The sequence below is a fragment of the Rhinoraja longicauda genome, chromosome 11, assembly GCF_053455715.1.
Source record: "Rhinoraja longicauda isolate Sanriku21f chromosome 11, sRhiLon1.1, whole genome shotgun sequence".
Taxonomy (NCBI): Eukaryota; Metazoa; Chordata; class Chondrichthyes; order Rajiformes; family Arhynchobatidae; genus Rhinoraja; species Rhinoraja longicauda.
Window position 1 is genome coordinate 34,904,969 of NC_135963.1, and position 19,252 is coordinate 34,924,220.

Sequence of the window (19,252 nt, forward strand, 5' to 3'; positions counted from 1 at the left end):
TCTATTGCAAGCCAAGAGGAGCTTCTGGTCAAGCAATACAATCACGACTGCATAATGGGAAAATCCAGAGTTGACACAATGCTGCGAAAAGAATAAGAAAATAACTGCAGATGCTGGTACAAATCGATTTATTCACAAAATGCTGGAGTAACTCAGCAGGTCAGGCAGCATCTCGGGAGAGAAGGAATGGGTGACGTTTCGGGTCGAGACCCTTCTTCAGAAAAGAATTACAGCTTCAACTGGACAAACCCATCTTCTGGACCAATAGCACAACAGTGCTTAAGTATATCAACAACGAAACCAAACGCTTTCAAACATTTGTAGCAAACAGAATCTCTTTTGTAAGGGATGCAACTGATGTATCACAATGGAGATATGTTGACACAAAGGAAAATCCTGCAGGTGAAGCATCAAGAGGACTGACAGCAGACCGCTTCTTAAGCTGGAAGAGAAGACTGAAGAAGTTTCTGTCTAATGGGTAGAATATTGGAGGCTGTACCAGATGCACAAGGTTTTGTGTGTACTGTTCGTCTTCGAACTAAGAGCAATATCTTGGAAAGACCAATTATGAAGATATGTCTGCTCCTGGAAGCTGATAGTGGAGTACAGTAAAGACTGGTGCCTTAAAGATTGAAGAATCACTATAGTAGATTAGATGCCAATATATACTGCATGTCTTTTTTGATTATGTATACATTATGGTTCCTTTTAATGTTTATTAGTAATTGTTGCGTTATACACTTAGAACAATTAGAGGCCGGTGTGTAGGAGCCATTTTGCGTTTATTAGCTATTTTAGCATATTATTATTTTACTTTGTATCCTACCGTACTTTTTATGGACACCAGGGGGTTGTCCTGAGGTTAATACTATGCTAACATATATGGACTGGGAGGATCCATGGGAGGAGTCTGATTATGAGTATAACTTGCCCAGCACTGACGTAATGCTTCAGTGTGACGAGGAGTCTGCTGATATAAGGTTAACAAGCCCTACGAGTCAAGCCTACTAAAACATAAGGTTTTAGTCAGTAACAGGATACGAAGGAGTGTCGGTGAGAAACTAAGTTCTTACTACAAACAGGTTAATGACGGGAGATATACTAATCTGTTTTGTATTTTGCTTCAATAAATGACCAACTAATGGCCCGTTGTGAAGATCTTTGTTGTTGTTATTTGAGTCAAGAACCACTGTTCCCATTCCTTCGTCAAACAGTAAGCTTTGGGCTTTATAAGGAAGCATAAAGCTGGCCATTACATTCACTGTACCTTAATTGGTACACGTGACAATAAACAGACCTTGAAACCTTATTTCTCCCCTCCCACCTACATTATTTCCTCATGCTTCAATAAGTGAGTTTGGTATCTCGATAAACACAAGGAATCATGGGATTGTCAAAGGTCATTCGGGATTAAAAAAAAGCGAATGCAGCACTGTATAAATTGTGTATAAATTGTTAACTATTCTACCAAGGAATTAATCTAGAATTCTGTCAACTCAATGGCTTCCTTTCTTGTTCTGCTGTTCACACACTACTTACACAGTCCCAGTTCTAGTTCAGTTCATTAATCTGCAATTATGAGATATTCAAAAAGTTAAAGAATTTATTATTTTCATTTAATCCTTAATGTGTTTGCTACTAGAATAAGAAAATATTACTTGTGTTTAAAACATTTTCTTATCTTTATTCATAATTTATTTGTGAAAATATATTTAATTTGAGGCAGGCAGCGACTGTATCAGTGTGACGTGGGCTGATGCTCTACTACAGGCGGTGTGAATGTACCGTTAAGGCAAAGATTCATCTCCGAAGAAAACTGAGTACAGGGTTGGCCCTGTGAAGGAGCCGCCAATCCGATATAAGACATTTAACTGTGAAATGCCTGCCCTTTAGTATTGGATAGATTGAGTGGAGGGTCTGTGCTGTTCCAAGTTTGCGGTGGTTGTGGTGCGTTTCCCCCCCGCCATCTCGCCCAGTGCACGTTGACCAGCCCAGTTCACCAGCCCTTATAGCAGAGGCCCTGTGTGCAGGTGTTACCAGAAGCCCAAAGGGTTTGTGTAGGTTCTGCGTTAGGGTCAGACACGCAGCAAGCTAGCGAGAGGGCTGTCAGATCAGATCAGCCCAGGTTGGCGAATTGCTGAAGGGCAGATTTTAATAGGTCATTATTAAATTGTTCCGTCTGTGCGGCATCGCCAGCTCTCTCTCTCTCCCTCCTGGTTCCCCCACCCCAACTGTCGACAAAGTCTGAGAAAACTGAGAGAACAGGTCCCGTCAGCTGGGAGCTGCGACCCACTCCTGAGTGAAGCCTCTCATTTGGCTGTAGTTCAAATAGCTGCAAATTCTCATCATTATCACCGCCCGGTCACCTGAACCCAGCTCCCGTCCGTCTGTGTGCCCCGACAGGCTGGAACCAACCCGAGGTTAAAGCGACACCCATCTTTATTTAAGCCTACCCACCTCGAAAGTGTATCCAGCCTGTTCAAATCCAATCTGAACTTTCCAACCTATTCTCCGCGTATCCTTCAATGCAGGAAGGTTGTTTAGATAGGACTGTCCCAAATTGGTTGATCACAAACTTGTAATTCATGTAAATCAATATCAAATTTGAATGGCTGTGACTCCGGCTAATGCCAGGGATTTGATAACTGACAGGTTCGTTCCAGGCATTCTTGCGTTTTCAAGGCTGGTTGAGTAAATTTAAATAGATACAATTGTGGATTTGTGCAGCCTGCAGTACGCTGTGGCCTACTGCTGACATATTTGACGGATACATTTATTTATAAATCTCATTGAAATGAATATGCGGGTCCGTACACACACAGTAGCTCAGCTGGCGAGAATGTTTATCCTGAATTACCCATGATCTGGGCATGCGCAGTTGTAAAACCAAACTCACTTATTTGCAACACTTCAATCATTCAGTCTCACGTTTTCTGCCTTTACCTCGAGCATTTGTTCCAACCATCTGCTTATCCCCCCCACCTGTGTCCATCTATTACCTGCCAGTTTGTCCCGAATCTCCTCCCACCCTACAATCAGTCAGAAAGAAGGGTCCCAACCCGAAACCTCACCTATCCATGTTTTCCAGAGATGATGCCTGACCCATTGAGTTATTCTGTGTACTTTTGTCATTTAAAATTTATGTGCAAACATCCATTGTTCTTTCTGGCACATCCTTTAAAATTGTACTAATTTGTTTTCTGTGTGTCCTGTAACATCAGCCCATGTCCTCTGGAAGGCAAATCATTGTATTTATACACATACACACTAAAGCTTCTCATGTAAATTTTAAAATTATACCACAGATGCTTGGATCATTGCCAGAAACAGCTCTACTGCATACTTCAGTAGTCTAACAGCAAACATGCTACTTCTATCATGATGGACCTTGCACTCACTGTTTAACACGTCTTAGTTTAATTACCAAAATCAAAATTAAGATCATGAGCACAGAATATCCTTGAAAGTAACAGAATCGTGGGAGGTTAACTGAAACTTTTTTATTGAAAAATATTACAATTGGTCTTTACACAATTTAATTTTGTAACATGCATCTCAACATGTTGTAATTGTCTTATCAAAAATATCAAGAAAATGCAGCATATAAATCAACTGTGACTCAGCAATACTGAGGGACAAAATGTTATATTTTAAGCTAAATCTTTTGCTGCAGTGATACACTTGCATACAAAAAGCTTCAATTAATTTGTTTTGTAAAAACCATGACCCCGCTAATAGCCGCAGACAGTGTAAAACCACTGCCTCTTAAATATTTTAAACAGTCCATCATTTTAATAATTTAAAATTGTACCAAAATGGAATGAATCAAACATAATTAGATTCTTGGTATATTTATTAATTTCTCCCTTCCACGATAAAGCTTAGCAACTGTACAAATTTTACATAATGGACTAGAAATGAGTATTTATCTTTAAAAAATCCTTCCAAATTTTACGTAGAAATATGACAAAAATACAGAATGTATTTGAGCCTACATAAGATTTTGTTACATATATATATATACTAACATATACAGATATGTGTGTGTTGTATGTATATATATATTAAAAGGACATCACTGATGTCAATGACTATTTATACAAATCAACCCAATTATTAATCAGGTGTTTTTCAAAAAGTAAATAAAAAGTGGTTAATATATATTTAGATTTGTTGAGCATCCAATTCAACAGGCATTTGGTGTCGTGAGTCAGTCAGGGTTAGACTCTCAGAAGCATCAGACTTCACATGCAGGCTTGCTTCTGAAATACCAACACTATTCCTTTCAATTCCAAGATCACCTTCTGTTTTCAAAATCTTTGCTGGTCTTTCACAATTTGATTCAGACTCGTCATTTTTATTCTGTGCATTTACCAGATTGTGGTCACAGAAACCATCATCTTTCTCACAGCCATTTGTGCTCATTTTTTCAGGTCCAAAAATTGTAGAATTAATGATGGGCCCATTGAAGTTCAATTCCTTGATTTCGCCATAATCATGCCACTGATCTGATGTCTCAGTTGAACCATTAGCATTCATCCCTGCATCAAATACAAAACAAAGATTTCAGATGGCTCTTTATTCTCTTATTTGCAAGTATTTTACAGAATAATTTTACAGAGAGAATACAGAATTTCTTACTTGAAACCTCCATTAAGTGATTTAAAAAAACCCAGAATAAACATGAAAGATTTGATAGGACAAAATTGTGATGCTTAGGTTGAAGCATTCAACTTAAGGTTGAATATTCTGGCTGGTTAGATGAAAGTGATCAGTAGCACGAGGCTGAACTAGATCCTTTACATCACTGTCCTATGTATTCCCTGCAAAAAGAATCAACCTACAGTTCTGCTGAAATTGTCATCCAAAACCACTTAACTTGAATATTCCAATCTTTAATAGCCAGATAAGATCTATCCTCTAACTTTAATTCATTGAAAATTACTTTGCACTTTTGTCACTCCAGGGTTTTGCCTCCTGGTGCAAGCGTCCAGGATGTTACTGAACAAACAGAGCATGCTGAAAGAGAAGGATGAACATTCAGAGGTTGTGATTCATATTGGTATAGGTAGGAGGGATGAGGTTCTGCAGGTGGAGTTTGCAGAGTTGTGAAAGTTAAAAAAACAGGACCCTAGAGGTAGTAATCTTAGGATTACTCAGTGCCACATGCTGATTCGTATAGGAGTAGGAAGGGAGAGCCGATATGTGAAACCGTAGAGATGGTGCAGAAGAGCAGTCTTTAGATTTCTCAAGCATTGGAACAACCTCTGGTGCAGGTGGGACCAGTAAAAATCCTTAGCTGAGTCAAGCCTGACAGACTTGCAGGGAAAATTGAGGTGCGAGGCAAGATTGAAAAGACTAGGCTTGTATTCACTGGAGTTTAGAAGGATAAGAGGGGATTTTATAGAAACTTATAAAATTATAAAAGGACTTGACAAGCTAGATGCAGGAAAAATATTCCCAATGTTGGGTGAGTCCAGATCCAGGGGCCACAGTCTTAGAATAAAGGAGAGGCCATTTAAAACTGAGGTGAGAAGAACCTTTTTCCACCCAGAGAGTTGTGAATTTGTGGATTATTTGCCACAGAGGACAGTGGAGGCCAAATCACTGGATGGATTTAAGAGAGTTACAGTTCCAGGGGCTAGTGGAATCAAGGGATATGGGGGGAAGGCAGGCACGGGTTATTGATTGTGGACGATCAGCCATGATCACAATGAATGGCGGTGCTGGCTCAAAGTGCCGAATGGCCTCCTCCTGCACCTATTTTCTATGTTTCTATAACTGTTAATTAGGTGTATATATGGTTAATTTGTACAAAACCACGATGATTTTGTAGGTTTTATTGCTTTATGCTTCAGTGAGTGAGCAAGATAGTGACTGGATAATAAGCATTTTTTAAATTGTTTTTTGTTTTGGCGGGGGGGGGGGGGGGGGGGGTGGAGAATGAAATGTATGATTTCTATAACTTTCAAGAGACTTCTGAATGAGTCACGGCTCCTTAAACACCACTATCGTATCTGCTTTGACCTCAACCCCTGGCAGCAGATTCCATGCACCCATCACTCTCTATGCACAAACTTTGTCCTGCACATCTTTCAACTTTGCCCCTCTCGCCTTAAAGCTATGCCCTCTAGTCTTTGAAATAACTTTATATACTTCTATCATGTTTTTCCTCAACGTCTAGTGTTCTAGAGAAAACAATCCAAGTCTGCCCAACTTCTCTTAATAGCCAATATCCACTAACCCAGGCAGTTTTCTGGTAAACCTCTTCGACACCCTCTATCCAGAGTCTCCACATTCCTTCCTGTAATGGGATGACTAGAACTACACACATTCTGCAAATGTGGCCTATCAAGTCTTATTGAGCAGCATCACAACATCCCGATTTATTGATTGAAAGAAACAGCATGGAAACAGGCTCTTTGTGTCATCGAGTCCAAGCCAACCACTGGTCACCCATTTACAGCAGCCAACTAACCCACAAACGCGCACATCTTCAGGATGTGGGATGAAATCATAGCCCCCAGAGTAAACCCATGTAGTCCCAGGGAGAACGCATAAACTCCACAGACAGTACCCGAGGTCAGGATTGAATCCAGGTCTGACGCTGTTAGACAGCAGTTCTACCGGTTTATACTAAATCGCGCAACTAATAAAAGCAAGCATACCATGCACCTTTCTATTACAGTATTTTCTGTGTTAAACTATCAAGGAGCTTATAGCCTTGGACCTCTCGATCTCTCTTTATATATCAGTGCAATTCAGGACCTTACCATTAACTGTATATTTTCCACTTATATTCAACCTCCCATAGTTCAACACCTCATACTTACTTGGATTAAAATAATCCCATTTTAGTATCTGATCTATGTCCCCCTGCATACTTTGACAGCCTTCCTCACTGTCGGCAACTCCAGCAATCATCTGCATTTATACCCGTAATTTATCTGTATTAGAAACAATACCCTGTGGTACTCCAAGGGTCCACTGGCTTCCAATCATAACATCCTTCCACCAAACCTTTCTATGAGAAAGCAAATTTCTGACTCCAAACAACCAAGCCACTGAATCTTGTGCATCCTTTTTTTTTTGTTGGATCAACCTGCCATGGGGGAGTTTTAGCTTTATTAAATCCCATGCAGACAACATCCACCATCCTCGACCCTCAGAAACAGAGTGAAGTTCATCTTGGACTGAAATGGTTAACTAAAAATCAACAAAACCAGGAATACGTATTAACTTTGGGTGAAAGCAGACACAAAAGGAGGCTGGAATGTGATCGAAATGGTTTCAGCATTCCTAATCCATTGGGATGTTGCGGGTTTCTACAAAAAGATACTAAGTACCAGAAGTATTCCAGATTAATATTGATGCATTGTTTATTATCTGTTAGCATGTTAGTAAAATGAGACCACAGATTAAAGGTAAATACAAAGACAATTAAATATTATATAATTAACTCTCGTTGTTCGGAAGACTACGGGGAGCATGTAAGAGAATGGAATAGATCAGCTTGCTCAAAGACAAAAAAATCTGAGCAAAATTGTTGGTGCGACATTTTACTGCGTTACAGTATAATGGGGAAATGTGAGAAGATTGTCTGTGATAATTAAATATATAAACTTAGCTATCATGTCACTAAAAGTAACATCTCAGTTAACATTTAAAATTCAAAGATACCATTTGCACAGAATTTATTCACTGCAAACCTGACTATAAAAATGGACAGCACAAATTCAAAATTTCACATTATAACAGCAAATGGCAGAAACCATGTTCTAGGCAAATATTATGCTGACTGGCAAGCTTTTTCACATATGAACATATAACGTGGTAAACTTGTTACGGTTAGACCAATATTGTTCCTGTAATTTTAGTAGGTGGGATCTATATCCAGTTTGAAGTCTCAGTAAAGGAAGTATGAATCCTGTCAAATCAAGAAATGTTGGAACAAAGAGATGCAGATGCTGGTTTATACCAAAGATAGATAAAGTGCTGGAGTAACTCAGCAGATCAGGCAGCATCATTGGAGAAAACGATGGGTGACGTTTCAGGTCAGGACCCTTCTTCAGACTGAAGGGCCCCTACCCGAAATGTCACCCTGTGGCGGCTCCCAAGGGTCGGGCCATACTTCTACCGACCCCTCGGCACGGGAATGGACCAGTCCCGGGAGGCGGTCCTGGACTCAGGTATATAAGGACAAGGTTTGGGCGCCAAGCCATTCCGGCAGACTAGACCCGTCTGATACCTGTGATACAATAAAATATACCTTCCCGAAATACCTGGCTCCTTGCCTTTATCGACGCGCTACATTGGTGACCTCGACGGTCCATTCATTAGGATGGACAGAAAAGCAGAATCCGACCGCCCGTCCGGCTCGCAGGCCGACCAGGCCCCAGCTGTCGACGCGGTAGGAATCAAGCTCCCGACCTTCTGGACGACCCGGGCTCGCGTTTGGTTTTACCAAGCGGAGGCCCAGTTCCAGCTGCAGGGCATCACAGTGGATAACACCCGGTTTTTCCACCTGGTGGGAGCCCTTGACCAGGACACAGCCGAAGAGGTAACGGAGTTCCTCCAGGACCCCCCGGCCAACGGTAAATACGAAGCCCTTAAGGAGCTGCTGCTCCAAACCTACATGCTAACCCGAATGGAGCGGGCCGAAAGGCTCCTCCACATGCCAGGCCTCGGTGACCGGCGCCCATCTAGCCTCCTGAAGGAGATGGTCGCGTTACTCGACGGGCACAGACCGTGCCTAATGTTCGAGTATACTTACCTGCACCTGCTGCCGGCCGACATTCGCCTGCAGCTCACAGACGCCTCCTTTGAAGACACCCGGGCCCTCGGCAGGCGCGTGGACGCGCTGTGGGCGGCGCGCCGTGATGACGTCAGTGCGCTAAACGTCACTCGACAAGCGCCCAATTTTCTCCGGTCGGGCGGGGGAGCTGTGGAAGGAGTGACAGCTACGTCCCGGAGGCCTGCGAGATCGTCCCCGGTGGCCATTGCGGGTCGTGCACCTGCAGTCCCACACCAGCAGGCTCCAACCAGCACCAGCAGGAGGTACTGGTGTTATTACCACCAGCGCTGGGGTGCGGCAGCCCGACAATGCCGCCAGCCGTGCACGTTTCCGGGAAACGCCGGGGCCGGCTGCCAATAGTCCCTGCGGTGGCCGGCCAGATTCACCGCCTCTTTGCCTGGGATCGGCGGTCCGGGAGCCGCTTCCTCGTGGATACCGGGGCGGAGCTGAGCGTCCTGCCCCCTTCGCCGCTGGACATTCATTCTGGGAAGCGGGGGCCCATCCTCACCGCGGCAAATGAGAGCATTATTCAGACATATGGCGTCCGCACGGTTCACATCGTTTTCGGCGCCAGTCATTTTACGTGGCTGTTTACGATCGCCGACGTCTCCCAGCCGTTGCTCGGGGCCGACTTTCTGCGGGCTCATTCTCTCCTCGTGGACGTCAGGCAGCAGCGCTTGGTCCACTCCGCCACGATGGAGCCCATCACGTTGTGGCTGAATGACCCCATTATACGCCCGCTGTCGTCCGTGGACTCCCATTTCGCTCGGGTGCTGGCGGACTTTCCTGATATTCTGGCCCCGCAATTCCGGTCGTCGACCCCCAAGCATGGGGTGTACCATTACATCACAACTACCGGCCCACCCCTCCACGCACGAGCACGCCGACTCCCGCCTGAGAAACTACGCCTGGCACGACAGGAGTTCCGCACGATGGAATCCTTGGGGATCGATCTCATTGGTAGCTGCGCGGTTCATGTGGCATGGTCTGCGCAAGCAGGTTGGCCACTGGGCCCGCACCTGCATTCCGTGCCAGACGTCAAAAATTCAACGCCACGTCCGGGCGCCACTCCAAGGGATCGGTCTACCCTGCCGCCGTTTCGACCACCTGCACGTGGACATTGTGGGCCCGCTCCTGCCGTCCCGGGGCATCACCCACCTCTTCACGGTGGTGGATCGCTTCACGCGGTGGCCGGAGGCCATACCACTGGCTGATACGTCTACAGCCACATGCGCTCGTGCGTTGGCCGCGCACTGGATTGCTCGCTTTGGTGTGCCGGTGGTCATCTCATCGGACCGGGGGCCACAGTTCACCTCCGAGCTGTGGTCGGCCATGGCCCACCTGTTGGGCGTGCCGCTGCACCACACCACGGCCTATCACCCGCAGGCAAACGGCTTGGTGGAGAGGTTCCACCGGCAGCTGAAGGCAGCGCTGAAGGCGCGACTCGCCGGTCCCGACTGGATGGACGAGCTACCATGGGTTTTGCTGGGCATCCGGACCGCGCCCAAGGAAGACCTGGCTTCATCCTCAGCGGAGCTCGTCTACGGGTCTCCGCTCACGGTGCTCGGGGAGTTCGTGCCCTCGTTGCCGGGGCGAGAGGAACCGCCCTCATCCACCCTACAGCGCCGCTGAGAGCGAGTTGGCAAGCTCGCACCCGTGCCGACGTCCCGCCATGGGACATTCCGCCCTTACGTGCCATCGGCCCTCCGGGACTGCGCCTTTGTGTTCCTGTGCCGTGACGCCCACCAGACGCCACTCCAGAGGCCGTATGAAGGCCCATACCGGGTGCTGGAGCACGGACAGACAACCTTTGTTTTGGACATGGGGGGCCGGCCGGAGGCCGTGTCAATTGACCGCCTGAAGCCAGCCCACTTAGACATCGACCAACCGGTGCGGGTGGCCCAGCCTCGGCCACGAGGTCGCCCCCCTTTGCGGGTCCCACCGCCTGTCCCTCCAACTGTGCCTCCGCCGGCCCCTCTGTCGACCGATTACCGTACGCGGTCCGGTCGGGTTGTGCGACCACCAGTGCGTTTCGTGCCTCCGGTTCTTGGGGGGGGGGGGGGGGGGGGGTACTGTGGCGGCTCCCAAGGGTCGGGCCATACTTCTACCGACCCCTCGGCACGGGAATGGACCAGTCCCGGGAGGCGGTCCTGGACTCAGGTATAAGGACAAGGTTTGGGCGCCAAGCCATTCCGGCAGACTAGACCCGTCTGATACCTGTGATACAATAAAATATACCTTCCCGAAATACCTGGCTCCTTGCCTTTATCGACGCGCTACAACCCGTTCTTTTCCTCCAGAGATGCTGCCTAACCCACTGAGTTAATCCAGCCATTTGTGTCCATCCTGTCAAATCAATGTATCTTGTGGAGACTGCATCTTGGATCAAAGAATGTAACACAACTTCTGATTTAAAAAAAAGACAAAACCAAAAGTTAAGAGAATAATTGAACGTCAGCAAAAAGGATACCTGATATTATCAATGTAGCTTGCGATAAACCAAATTAAAATAAAACACGCCAAACAAAATATTGATATTTTCAAAAGGGCAATCAATTTTAAATGGTATAGGAAATCCATACAATGATTGTTTTGGGTCATAATATGTTTTAAGATGACAAAGTTAGCAGTTTATCAGATGCATGGGAACTTCATGATCCAGGGGAACGGTTCAGCCTTAAACAAAATCTTAATGCAGAACTCACCATTTGTATTACTTCCTATCGTAGCATTATCCTCCCTTTCTGTCTGACTACTGCTGCTGGTTGAGGTGGTTGGAGGAGGGGAAGGTGCACAACTAGAAGCTGTACTCTCAGTTTCATCCAGGAGTCGGTCCATATAATCCCTAAAAACAATTTCAGAAGGATGTTATACAAAAACCCAGTCACCAGTTTCACACTAGTTACAACTTTACATTTGCATACGTGTATATTTCACATAAGTCAGACATATTTTTTGAACTACAATTTCCTTCCTCCCTCCCACCCCTTCCTCAACTGAGCAGAACACATCACATGGAGTTGTGGAGCACAGCAACCAGTCCACCTTGTACAGCACAGTGGCATAGCGGTAGAGTTGCTATCTGACAGTGCCGAAGCCCCAGGTTCGATCCTGACTACAGGTGCTGTCTGTACGGATTTTGTATATACCCCCTGGGACCGTATAGGTTTTCTCTGGATACTCCGGTTTCCTCCCACATGCCAAAGATGTGCAGGTTGGTAGGTTAATTGGCTTCTGTAAATTGCCCCAGTGTATAGGATAGAAGCGCACGGGTGATTGTTGCTCAGCGCAGACTCGCTGGGCCAAAGGACCCGTATCCACGCTGTATCTCCAACTAAATTAGCATGTCGGCTGTTTATGTGTTGTGCCAATCCCGTTTGGCTCATAAACCTCCATACCTTTGTATTCATATTTTTGTCCAAATGCCTTTTAAAAGTCACAATTGTATCCACTTCTACAACTTCATCTGGCAGGTCATTCCAGATGTGGACTGACTCCGAGTGTTGCTGTGATCGCTCTTAAATCGATATCCTCACCTTAATCCTATGCCCACTAGTTTTAGAATCCTTTCCTTTGAGAAAACGACTGAGCATTCATTTCATCCATGCCTCTCATAATTTTGTACACCTCAATAAGGTTATCCCTCAGCTGCTTCCACTCCAAAGAAAAAAGTACTTGTCTACACAACCTGTTCCTATAGCTCAAGCCTTCAAGCTCTTTTGCATGATTTCCAATTTTAGAGTCAGTCAAAAGGTCCTCCAGCATGGAAACAAGCCATTTGGCCCAACCTGCCCACATCGACCAAGGTGCTTCATCTGCCTGCGTTTGGCCCATTAGCTTCTAAACCTTTCCTGTTCATTTAACTGTCCAAATGTCTGTTAAATGTTGCAATAGTATCGGCCTCAACTGCATCCTCTGCCAGTTCGTTCCATATACCCACCACCCTTTGTGTGAAAAAGTTGCCCTTTAGGTTCCTATACAGTTTTGGTCCCCCTGTTAGGGAAAAGATGTTGTTAAGCTGGAAAGTGTTGTGAGGAAGAATTATGAGGATGTTGCCAGGACCTGAGGACCTGAACTATAAGGAGAGGTTGAGCAGGCTAGGACTTTATTCCATGCAACACATGAGGATGAGGGATGATCGATAGGTGTATAAGATCACGAGGGAAGTAGATAGGGTAAATGCACAGAGCCTTTTACCCAGAGTAAGGGAATCAAGAACCAGAGGACATTGGTTTAAGATGAGAGAGGAACAATTTAATGTAGTTGAGCTTATTGATACAGCACAGAAACATGTCCATCAGCCTGACCATCGATCACACGTCCACACCAGTTCCATGTCATCCCACCTGCCCCTTCCTACACACTAGAGGCAATTTAGAGGCCAATTACCTTACAAACCCGTATGTCTTCGTGTTGGGAGAGGAAACCGGAACACCCAGAGGAAACCCACGCAGTCACGGAGAATGTGCCTACTCTGCAAAGACCCTAGGTTGGGATCGAACCCAGGTCATTGGCATTGAGGCAGCAGCTCTGCCAGCTGTGTCATTGTGACACACCAAAATAGGAATTTAATAGGAACCCGAGAGGGGCAACCTTTGCACCGAGAGGGTGGTGGAATGAGCTACCAGAGGAGGTAGTTGAACCAGGTACAACAGCATTTAAAAGGCACTAATACAGGTTCATGGATAGGAAAGGTTTAGAGCAATATGGGTCAAATGCAGGCAAATGGGACTAGCAGATGGGGCATCTTGATCAGCATAGATAAGTTGGACCGAAGGGCCTGTATCCATGCTGTATGACTCTGATTCTATATCTAAGTTTACAACAAGTAGAGATCAGTTGGGATGGTGGACCAATGGAATTTAACTCTGACAAGTGAGTGGTATTGCACTTTGGTATGTCAAACTAACTCAAGACTTGCACAGTAAATGTTTGAGCCTGCAGAATGTTGCAGAATAGTGATCAGGGAGTACAAGTGCATGGTTCCCTAAAAGTGGCAAGTCAGGTGGACAGTATCATGAAGGTGCCGTTTGGCACCCTTACATTCATTGACTAGGGTTTACAACGATTGAGACATCATGATGTAGCTATCTACGCAAGTAGTGGGTGGAGTTCTTATGGCCCACCTATAGGAAGAATGTCATAAAGTTTGGGACAGTTAATGTAAGTGTCTTTAGTTTAGAGATACAACGTAAAAACAGGCCCTTCAGCCCAACAGGTCCACACTGACCAACGATGACCAATTCACATTAGTCCCATCCTCTATGCTAGGGATGATTTACAGAAGCCAATTAACCAGCAAACTTGCATCAGTTTAGAATGTGGGAGGAAACTGGAGTACCCGGAGAAACTTCCCACGATCACAGGGAGAACATAGACTCCATACAGACAGTACCCGTAGACAGGATCAAATCCAGGTCTCTGGCGCTCTCCACGGCGCCAATGTCTTGGGGACAGTTAATATTACAGTCGAGGTGCTGAATGTCTGAAGGTGGATGAATCTCTCGGATATATCAGAGGACACTGGGAAGCTACGAAAGAAACTGCAGCCACCCTTGGCTTAGACATATGAATCATCATTAAATACGTGTGAAGTGCCGGTAGACTGGCTAATGTTGTGCCTCTATTTAAAAAAGGATGCAAGGAAAAGCCTGGGAATATAAATAGACCAGTGAGCCTAACATTAGCGGTAGGCATATAACTGGAGAGTATTTTGTGGGATAAGATACACATGCATTTAGATAGACAAAGGCCAATTGGGAATAGTCAGCATGCTTTTTCGTGTCGCAAAATCTGACAGCATTTTATGAAGAAGTAACTAAAAAGATTGATGACAAAGCCGTAGATGTTGTCTATATGGGCTTCAGCAAGGCATTTGATAAGGTTCAGCATGGTAGGTTGTTTTGTTGAAGGCCAATGTACCAAAATATCTTTTTAGCACCCTTTCTACCTGTGATGCCTCTTTTAGGGAACTATGCGCAGCGGTAGAGTTGCTGCTTTACAGCGAATGCAGCGCCGGAGACTCAGGTTCGATCCTGACTACAGGTGCTGCACTGTAAGGAGTTTGTACGTTCTCCCCGTGACCTGCGTGGGTTTTCTCCGAGATCTTCGGTTTCCTCCCACACTCCAAAGACGTACAGGTATGTAGGTTAATTGGCTGGGTAAATGTAAAAATTGTCCCTAGTGGGTGTAGGATAGTGTTAATGTACGGGGATCGCTGGGCGGCACGGACTTGGAGGGCCGAAAAGGCCTGTTTCCGGCTGTATATATATGATATGATATGATACTCCTAGATCCCTTTGCTCTCTACTCTCCCTAAAATTCACTGTGAAGGTCCTGCCCTGGTTTGACTTCCCAAAATGCAATACCTCGTACATCTGCATTAAACTTCATTAACCATTCTTCAGCTCACTTGCTCAGCTGATCAGGGTCCTGCGGTAATTTGTGAAAACCATCTTCACTGTCTACTTTCCACACCGTCTACTCTACTTCTGATTTTGGTGTTATCTGCAAAGTTACTAACAACATTAAATACATTATCATACAGTTATCATGACAAAAGATTCCCAATCTGAAACATTGCCTGTTCTTTCCCTTCACAGATGCTGCCTGAACCTCTGAGTTCTGACAGCACTTTATGTTTTGCTTAAGATTCCAGCACCTGCAATTCCTTGTGTCAACATTGTTATCCAAATCGCTAACCTCCACCCTGCCCTTCAATTCTCTTGGACTATCTGACACCTCTCTCCCCTTTTTCAGCCCTGTCTCCATCACAGAGAACAGACGAGTGTGTGATGTCTTTTATAAACCCAGACTCCCAGTTTTTTGGGAGTCTGTTGCCTCCTCCCACCCTGTCTCTTACGAGGTTGGCGTCTGTGTTCTCAATTGCTCTTTCTCCACCGCATCTGCTCCCAAGACGAGGCTTTCCACTCAAAGCCTTCCGTGATGGTTTTGCCCCTGCTGTTGAAGGCGGACCCATCACCAATGTCTCCGTGTTCCACAGTTCTACTCTCGTTCCCCCGCTCCTCCAAACCTTACCTTTCACTCCACCTACCTCCACATCAAACACATTCTCCGACATTTCCACCATCTTCCCTTAGCCACCCCCCTCTCTGTAGAGACTACACTTTCCGCAACTCCCTGCTCCACTCATTCCTTCCCACCCAGACTCGTTCCAGGTATTTCCAATAACCACAGATGTAAAACCTATTGCTACACCTCCCTTACAACCATCCAGGGACTCCATCAGTCCTTCCAGATGAGACGGAAGTTCACATGAACGTTTCTGTGACCTACATCTATTGCATTCACTGCTCCGGATGTGGCCTTCTTTACATCTGCAAGACCAGACATAGACTAGGCAACTGTTTTGCCGAGCACTTGCACTTGGTCTGCCTTGGATCTCCCAGCTGCTAACCATTTAGTTTAGTTTAGAAATACAGCATGGAAAAAATGCCCTTCAGGCCACCAATTCCACGCTGATCAACGATCACCCATTCACTAGTTCTGCCCTGCACTCTAGGGCCAATTTACAGATGCCAATTAACCTGCAAACCTCTGCTTAATTTGCATTCTTTTGTCTCCTTTTGTCTCGAACCTGTATCCACCCATCCGCCAAACAAAGAATTTCACTGCACCGAGCTAGAAACGTGACACTAAAGTTTCATCAAAGGAGGGACAGGAAGCTGCCTCCAGATTCAAACACCGTGCTAATTGGAGTGACTCCCAGAGACAAAGCAAACCACAGTAGGCTTGTTGGACAATAATGTGAGAGGCTGCCACCTGAGGAAAATAATGCTAGTTTTAAAAATAAAGCCCATGCATCTTTGAAATTGGCTAAGGGAATTGAGTGTTAATGGACAAAACCAGAGGGACAATACTCAAAATTTCATGATTCCACAACACTGGACACAGCAATGTAAAATTCAATGATTTTATGGCGAAATCAGAATCAAAATATTGTAGTATTTAAATTTGCTACAAGTAGCTTCCTTGGTACACCTAATCTAAAAACGTGTTTCATTATTATTGGGGTAAAAAACATTTATGTAATCGGCTTTGGGTCATGGATGGGGAAAAAAGGTAGAACATGAAAAAGTACAGCACAGATCCAGGCCCTTCAGCTGACTATGTCTGAGCCAAACATAATTCCAAAATAAACTAACTTCATCTGCCCACACATGATCCATTCCCCTCCATATCCATGTGCCTATCTAAAGGTCTCTTAAACACCACTATGGTATCTGTCTCGGCCACTGACGCGGCAACATATTCCAGGCACCCACAACCATCTGTGTAGAAAGCATGTTCCACACATCCTTAAACTTTGCCCCTCTCACTTTAAAGGTATGCTCTCTAATATTTGATATCTCCTTCCTGGGAAAAAGGTTCTCACTGTCTACCCTCTCTATGCCTCTCATTATTTTATATACTTCTATCAGATCCTCCCTCATCCTCCAGTATTCTAAAACAATCCAAGTTTGACCAACCTTTCCTTGTAGCTAATACTCCTTAATCCAGATAGCAGCTCGTCTCTTCCACACCCTCTCTAAAGCCTCCACATCATTTGTTTTTTTTAAAAATTGTGCAACAGAACATTAATCGGATGTGATATTACAATGTTAAAAAATGAATTGGCCCTATAGATTATACAATGATTACAAAAATACTCACGTAACACCTGGATGAAGATTATATTTCTTCTTTCCAAATCTAGTCTGCTGTGCAAAAAAATCATAACGCTCAGACTTCTTCCACATGTAATAAAATGCTACACAATCCCCTACTGACCGTGTTCTCACCTGTGCATATTAACAGAAACAAATCAGTAACAATATACTTTAAACTGTGTCAAAGTTAAGTGCACAGATAACCAAAATCTTATTTACTTCTTTTAGTGAAAGCTAAATGTTATCTTGCTATGCCATCCATTTTCATTTCATAATTTGGTGTTAGACTATTCCAGGATTATTAAATCTATTATTTTATTAATCATCTCATCCATAAGTAGTACAACCAGTTGCCAATGTTTTGAGTTAATAATCTCATTTAAACAGATGGTTTTTGGTTAGTTTGCTGATAAGCATTTAATCTCAAAATTCATGTCGTATGTTGAAAGGCTGGAGCAATTAGGCTTGTATACACTGGAATTTAGAAGGATGAGGGGGGATCTTATTGAAACATATAAGATAATTAGGGGATTGGACACATTAAAGGCAGGAAACATGTTCCCAATGTTGGGGGAGTCCAAAACAAGGGGCCACAGTTTAAGAATAAGGGGTAGGCCATTTAGAACGGAGATGAGGAAGAACTTTTTCAGTCAGAGAGTGGTGAAGGTGTGGAATTCTCTGCCTCAGAAGGCAGTGGAGGCCAGTTCGTTGGATGCTTTCAAGAGAGAGCTGGATAGAGCTCTTAAGGATAGCGGAGTGAGGGGGTATGGGGAGAAGGCAGGAACGGGGTACTGATTGAGAGTGATCAGCCATGATCGCATTGAATGGCGGTGCTGGCTCGAAGGGCTGAATGGCCTACTCCTGCACCTATTGTCTATTGTCTATAAAAGAATTTTACTTGAAATTATTTTCTTAAAATTTTATTATGTTCAAGATTAGGTTTTAAACAAAATAAAGATCATAGGAAATAATTTCACAATTAGCTGAATGCAATTAAAATATCCAATGAATTCTATTTACATCTTTATAACATCTCTTAAAAAAATGTTCAAGTTCTGAACTTGCTGCAAAAGCCAATGCTTAAAATGCAAAAAAAGAAATTTCAGCACCTTTACATATTGTGAAAATGCACTGAGCCTCTGATTTGAGTCAGCATCATATTCCTTTACTACAGATAATTTGATAATTCACAAGAATATGCATTTAAAAAAAGCCTGGAAACTGAAATTATTTCAGCCATGTCTTATTTAAAAGTATTTCTATTATTATTAACTCCACAAGATGGCATCAGACATAAATTTTGAGTAAAAAATTATTACATTCATTTAATATGCTGTTGACACAAAAATTGGTGGACTCTTGGATAGTGAGGAAGGCTGTCAAAGGATACAGCAAATTAAAGATCAGTTGGAAACTTGGGTGAAGAACTAGCAGATGGAGTTTATTGCAGACAAATGTAAGATGAAGCATTTTGGAAGACCAAATGCAAGACGCAAGTATGCAGTAAATTGCCAGTCCTTTAGGAGCATTGAAGTAAAGAGAGATCTTGGGATGCAACTCCATATTTCCCTGAAAGTGTCAACACAAGTGGGTGGGTTGGTAAAGAGGTGTGTGGCATACCTGCCTTGATTGGTTAGGGCATTTAGTCTCAAAGTTGGGAAGTCATGTCACAACTGTATAAAACGTCAGCTAGGGCACATTTGGTGTATTGCAAGCAGTTCAGATCACCACACTGCAGGATGGATGTGGAGGCTTTGTAAACAGTGCCAGAGAATGGATTGGTGCAGGA

At 44.3% G+C, this 19,252-nt stretch overlaps 1 protein-coding gene across 4 annotated transcripts in view; it reads right to left on the reverse strand.

Moving 5' to 3' along the window:
• Positions 1-3,526: 3,526 nt before the first annotated feature.
• Positions 3,527-19,252, reverse strand: part of LOC144598108 (mesoderm induction early response protein 1-like) — a 57,325-nt gene continuing 41,599 nt past the window's right edge. For 2 of the 4 annotated variants that reach the window (XM_078407994.1, XM_078407995.1), the window contains exons 11-13: positions 17,468-17,595; positions 11,500-11,639; positions 3,527-4,541 (exon numbers count right to left, since the gene is read on the reverse strand). In XM_078407994.1, coding sequence (XP_078264120.1) covers positions 4,165-4,541; positions 11,500-11,639; positions 17,468-17,595 — 645 coding nt within the window. In that variant the 3' untranslated portion in view covers positions 3,527-4,164. The remainder of the gene's footprint in view (positions 4,542-11,499; positions 11,640-17,467; positions 17,596-19,252) is intronic. The other 2 variants (XM_078407997.1, XM_078407996.1) reach the window with 2 other exon arrangements.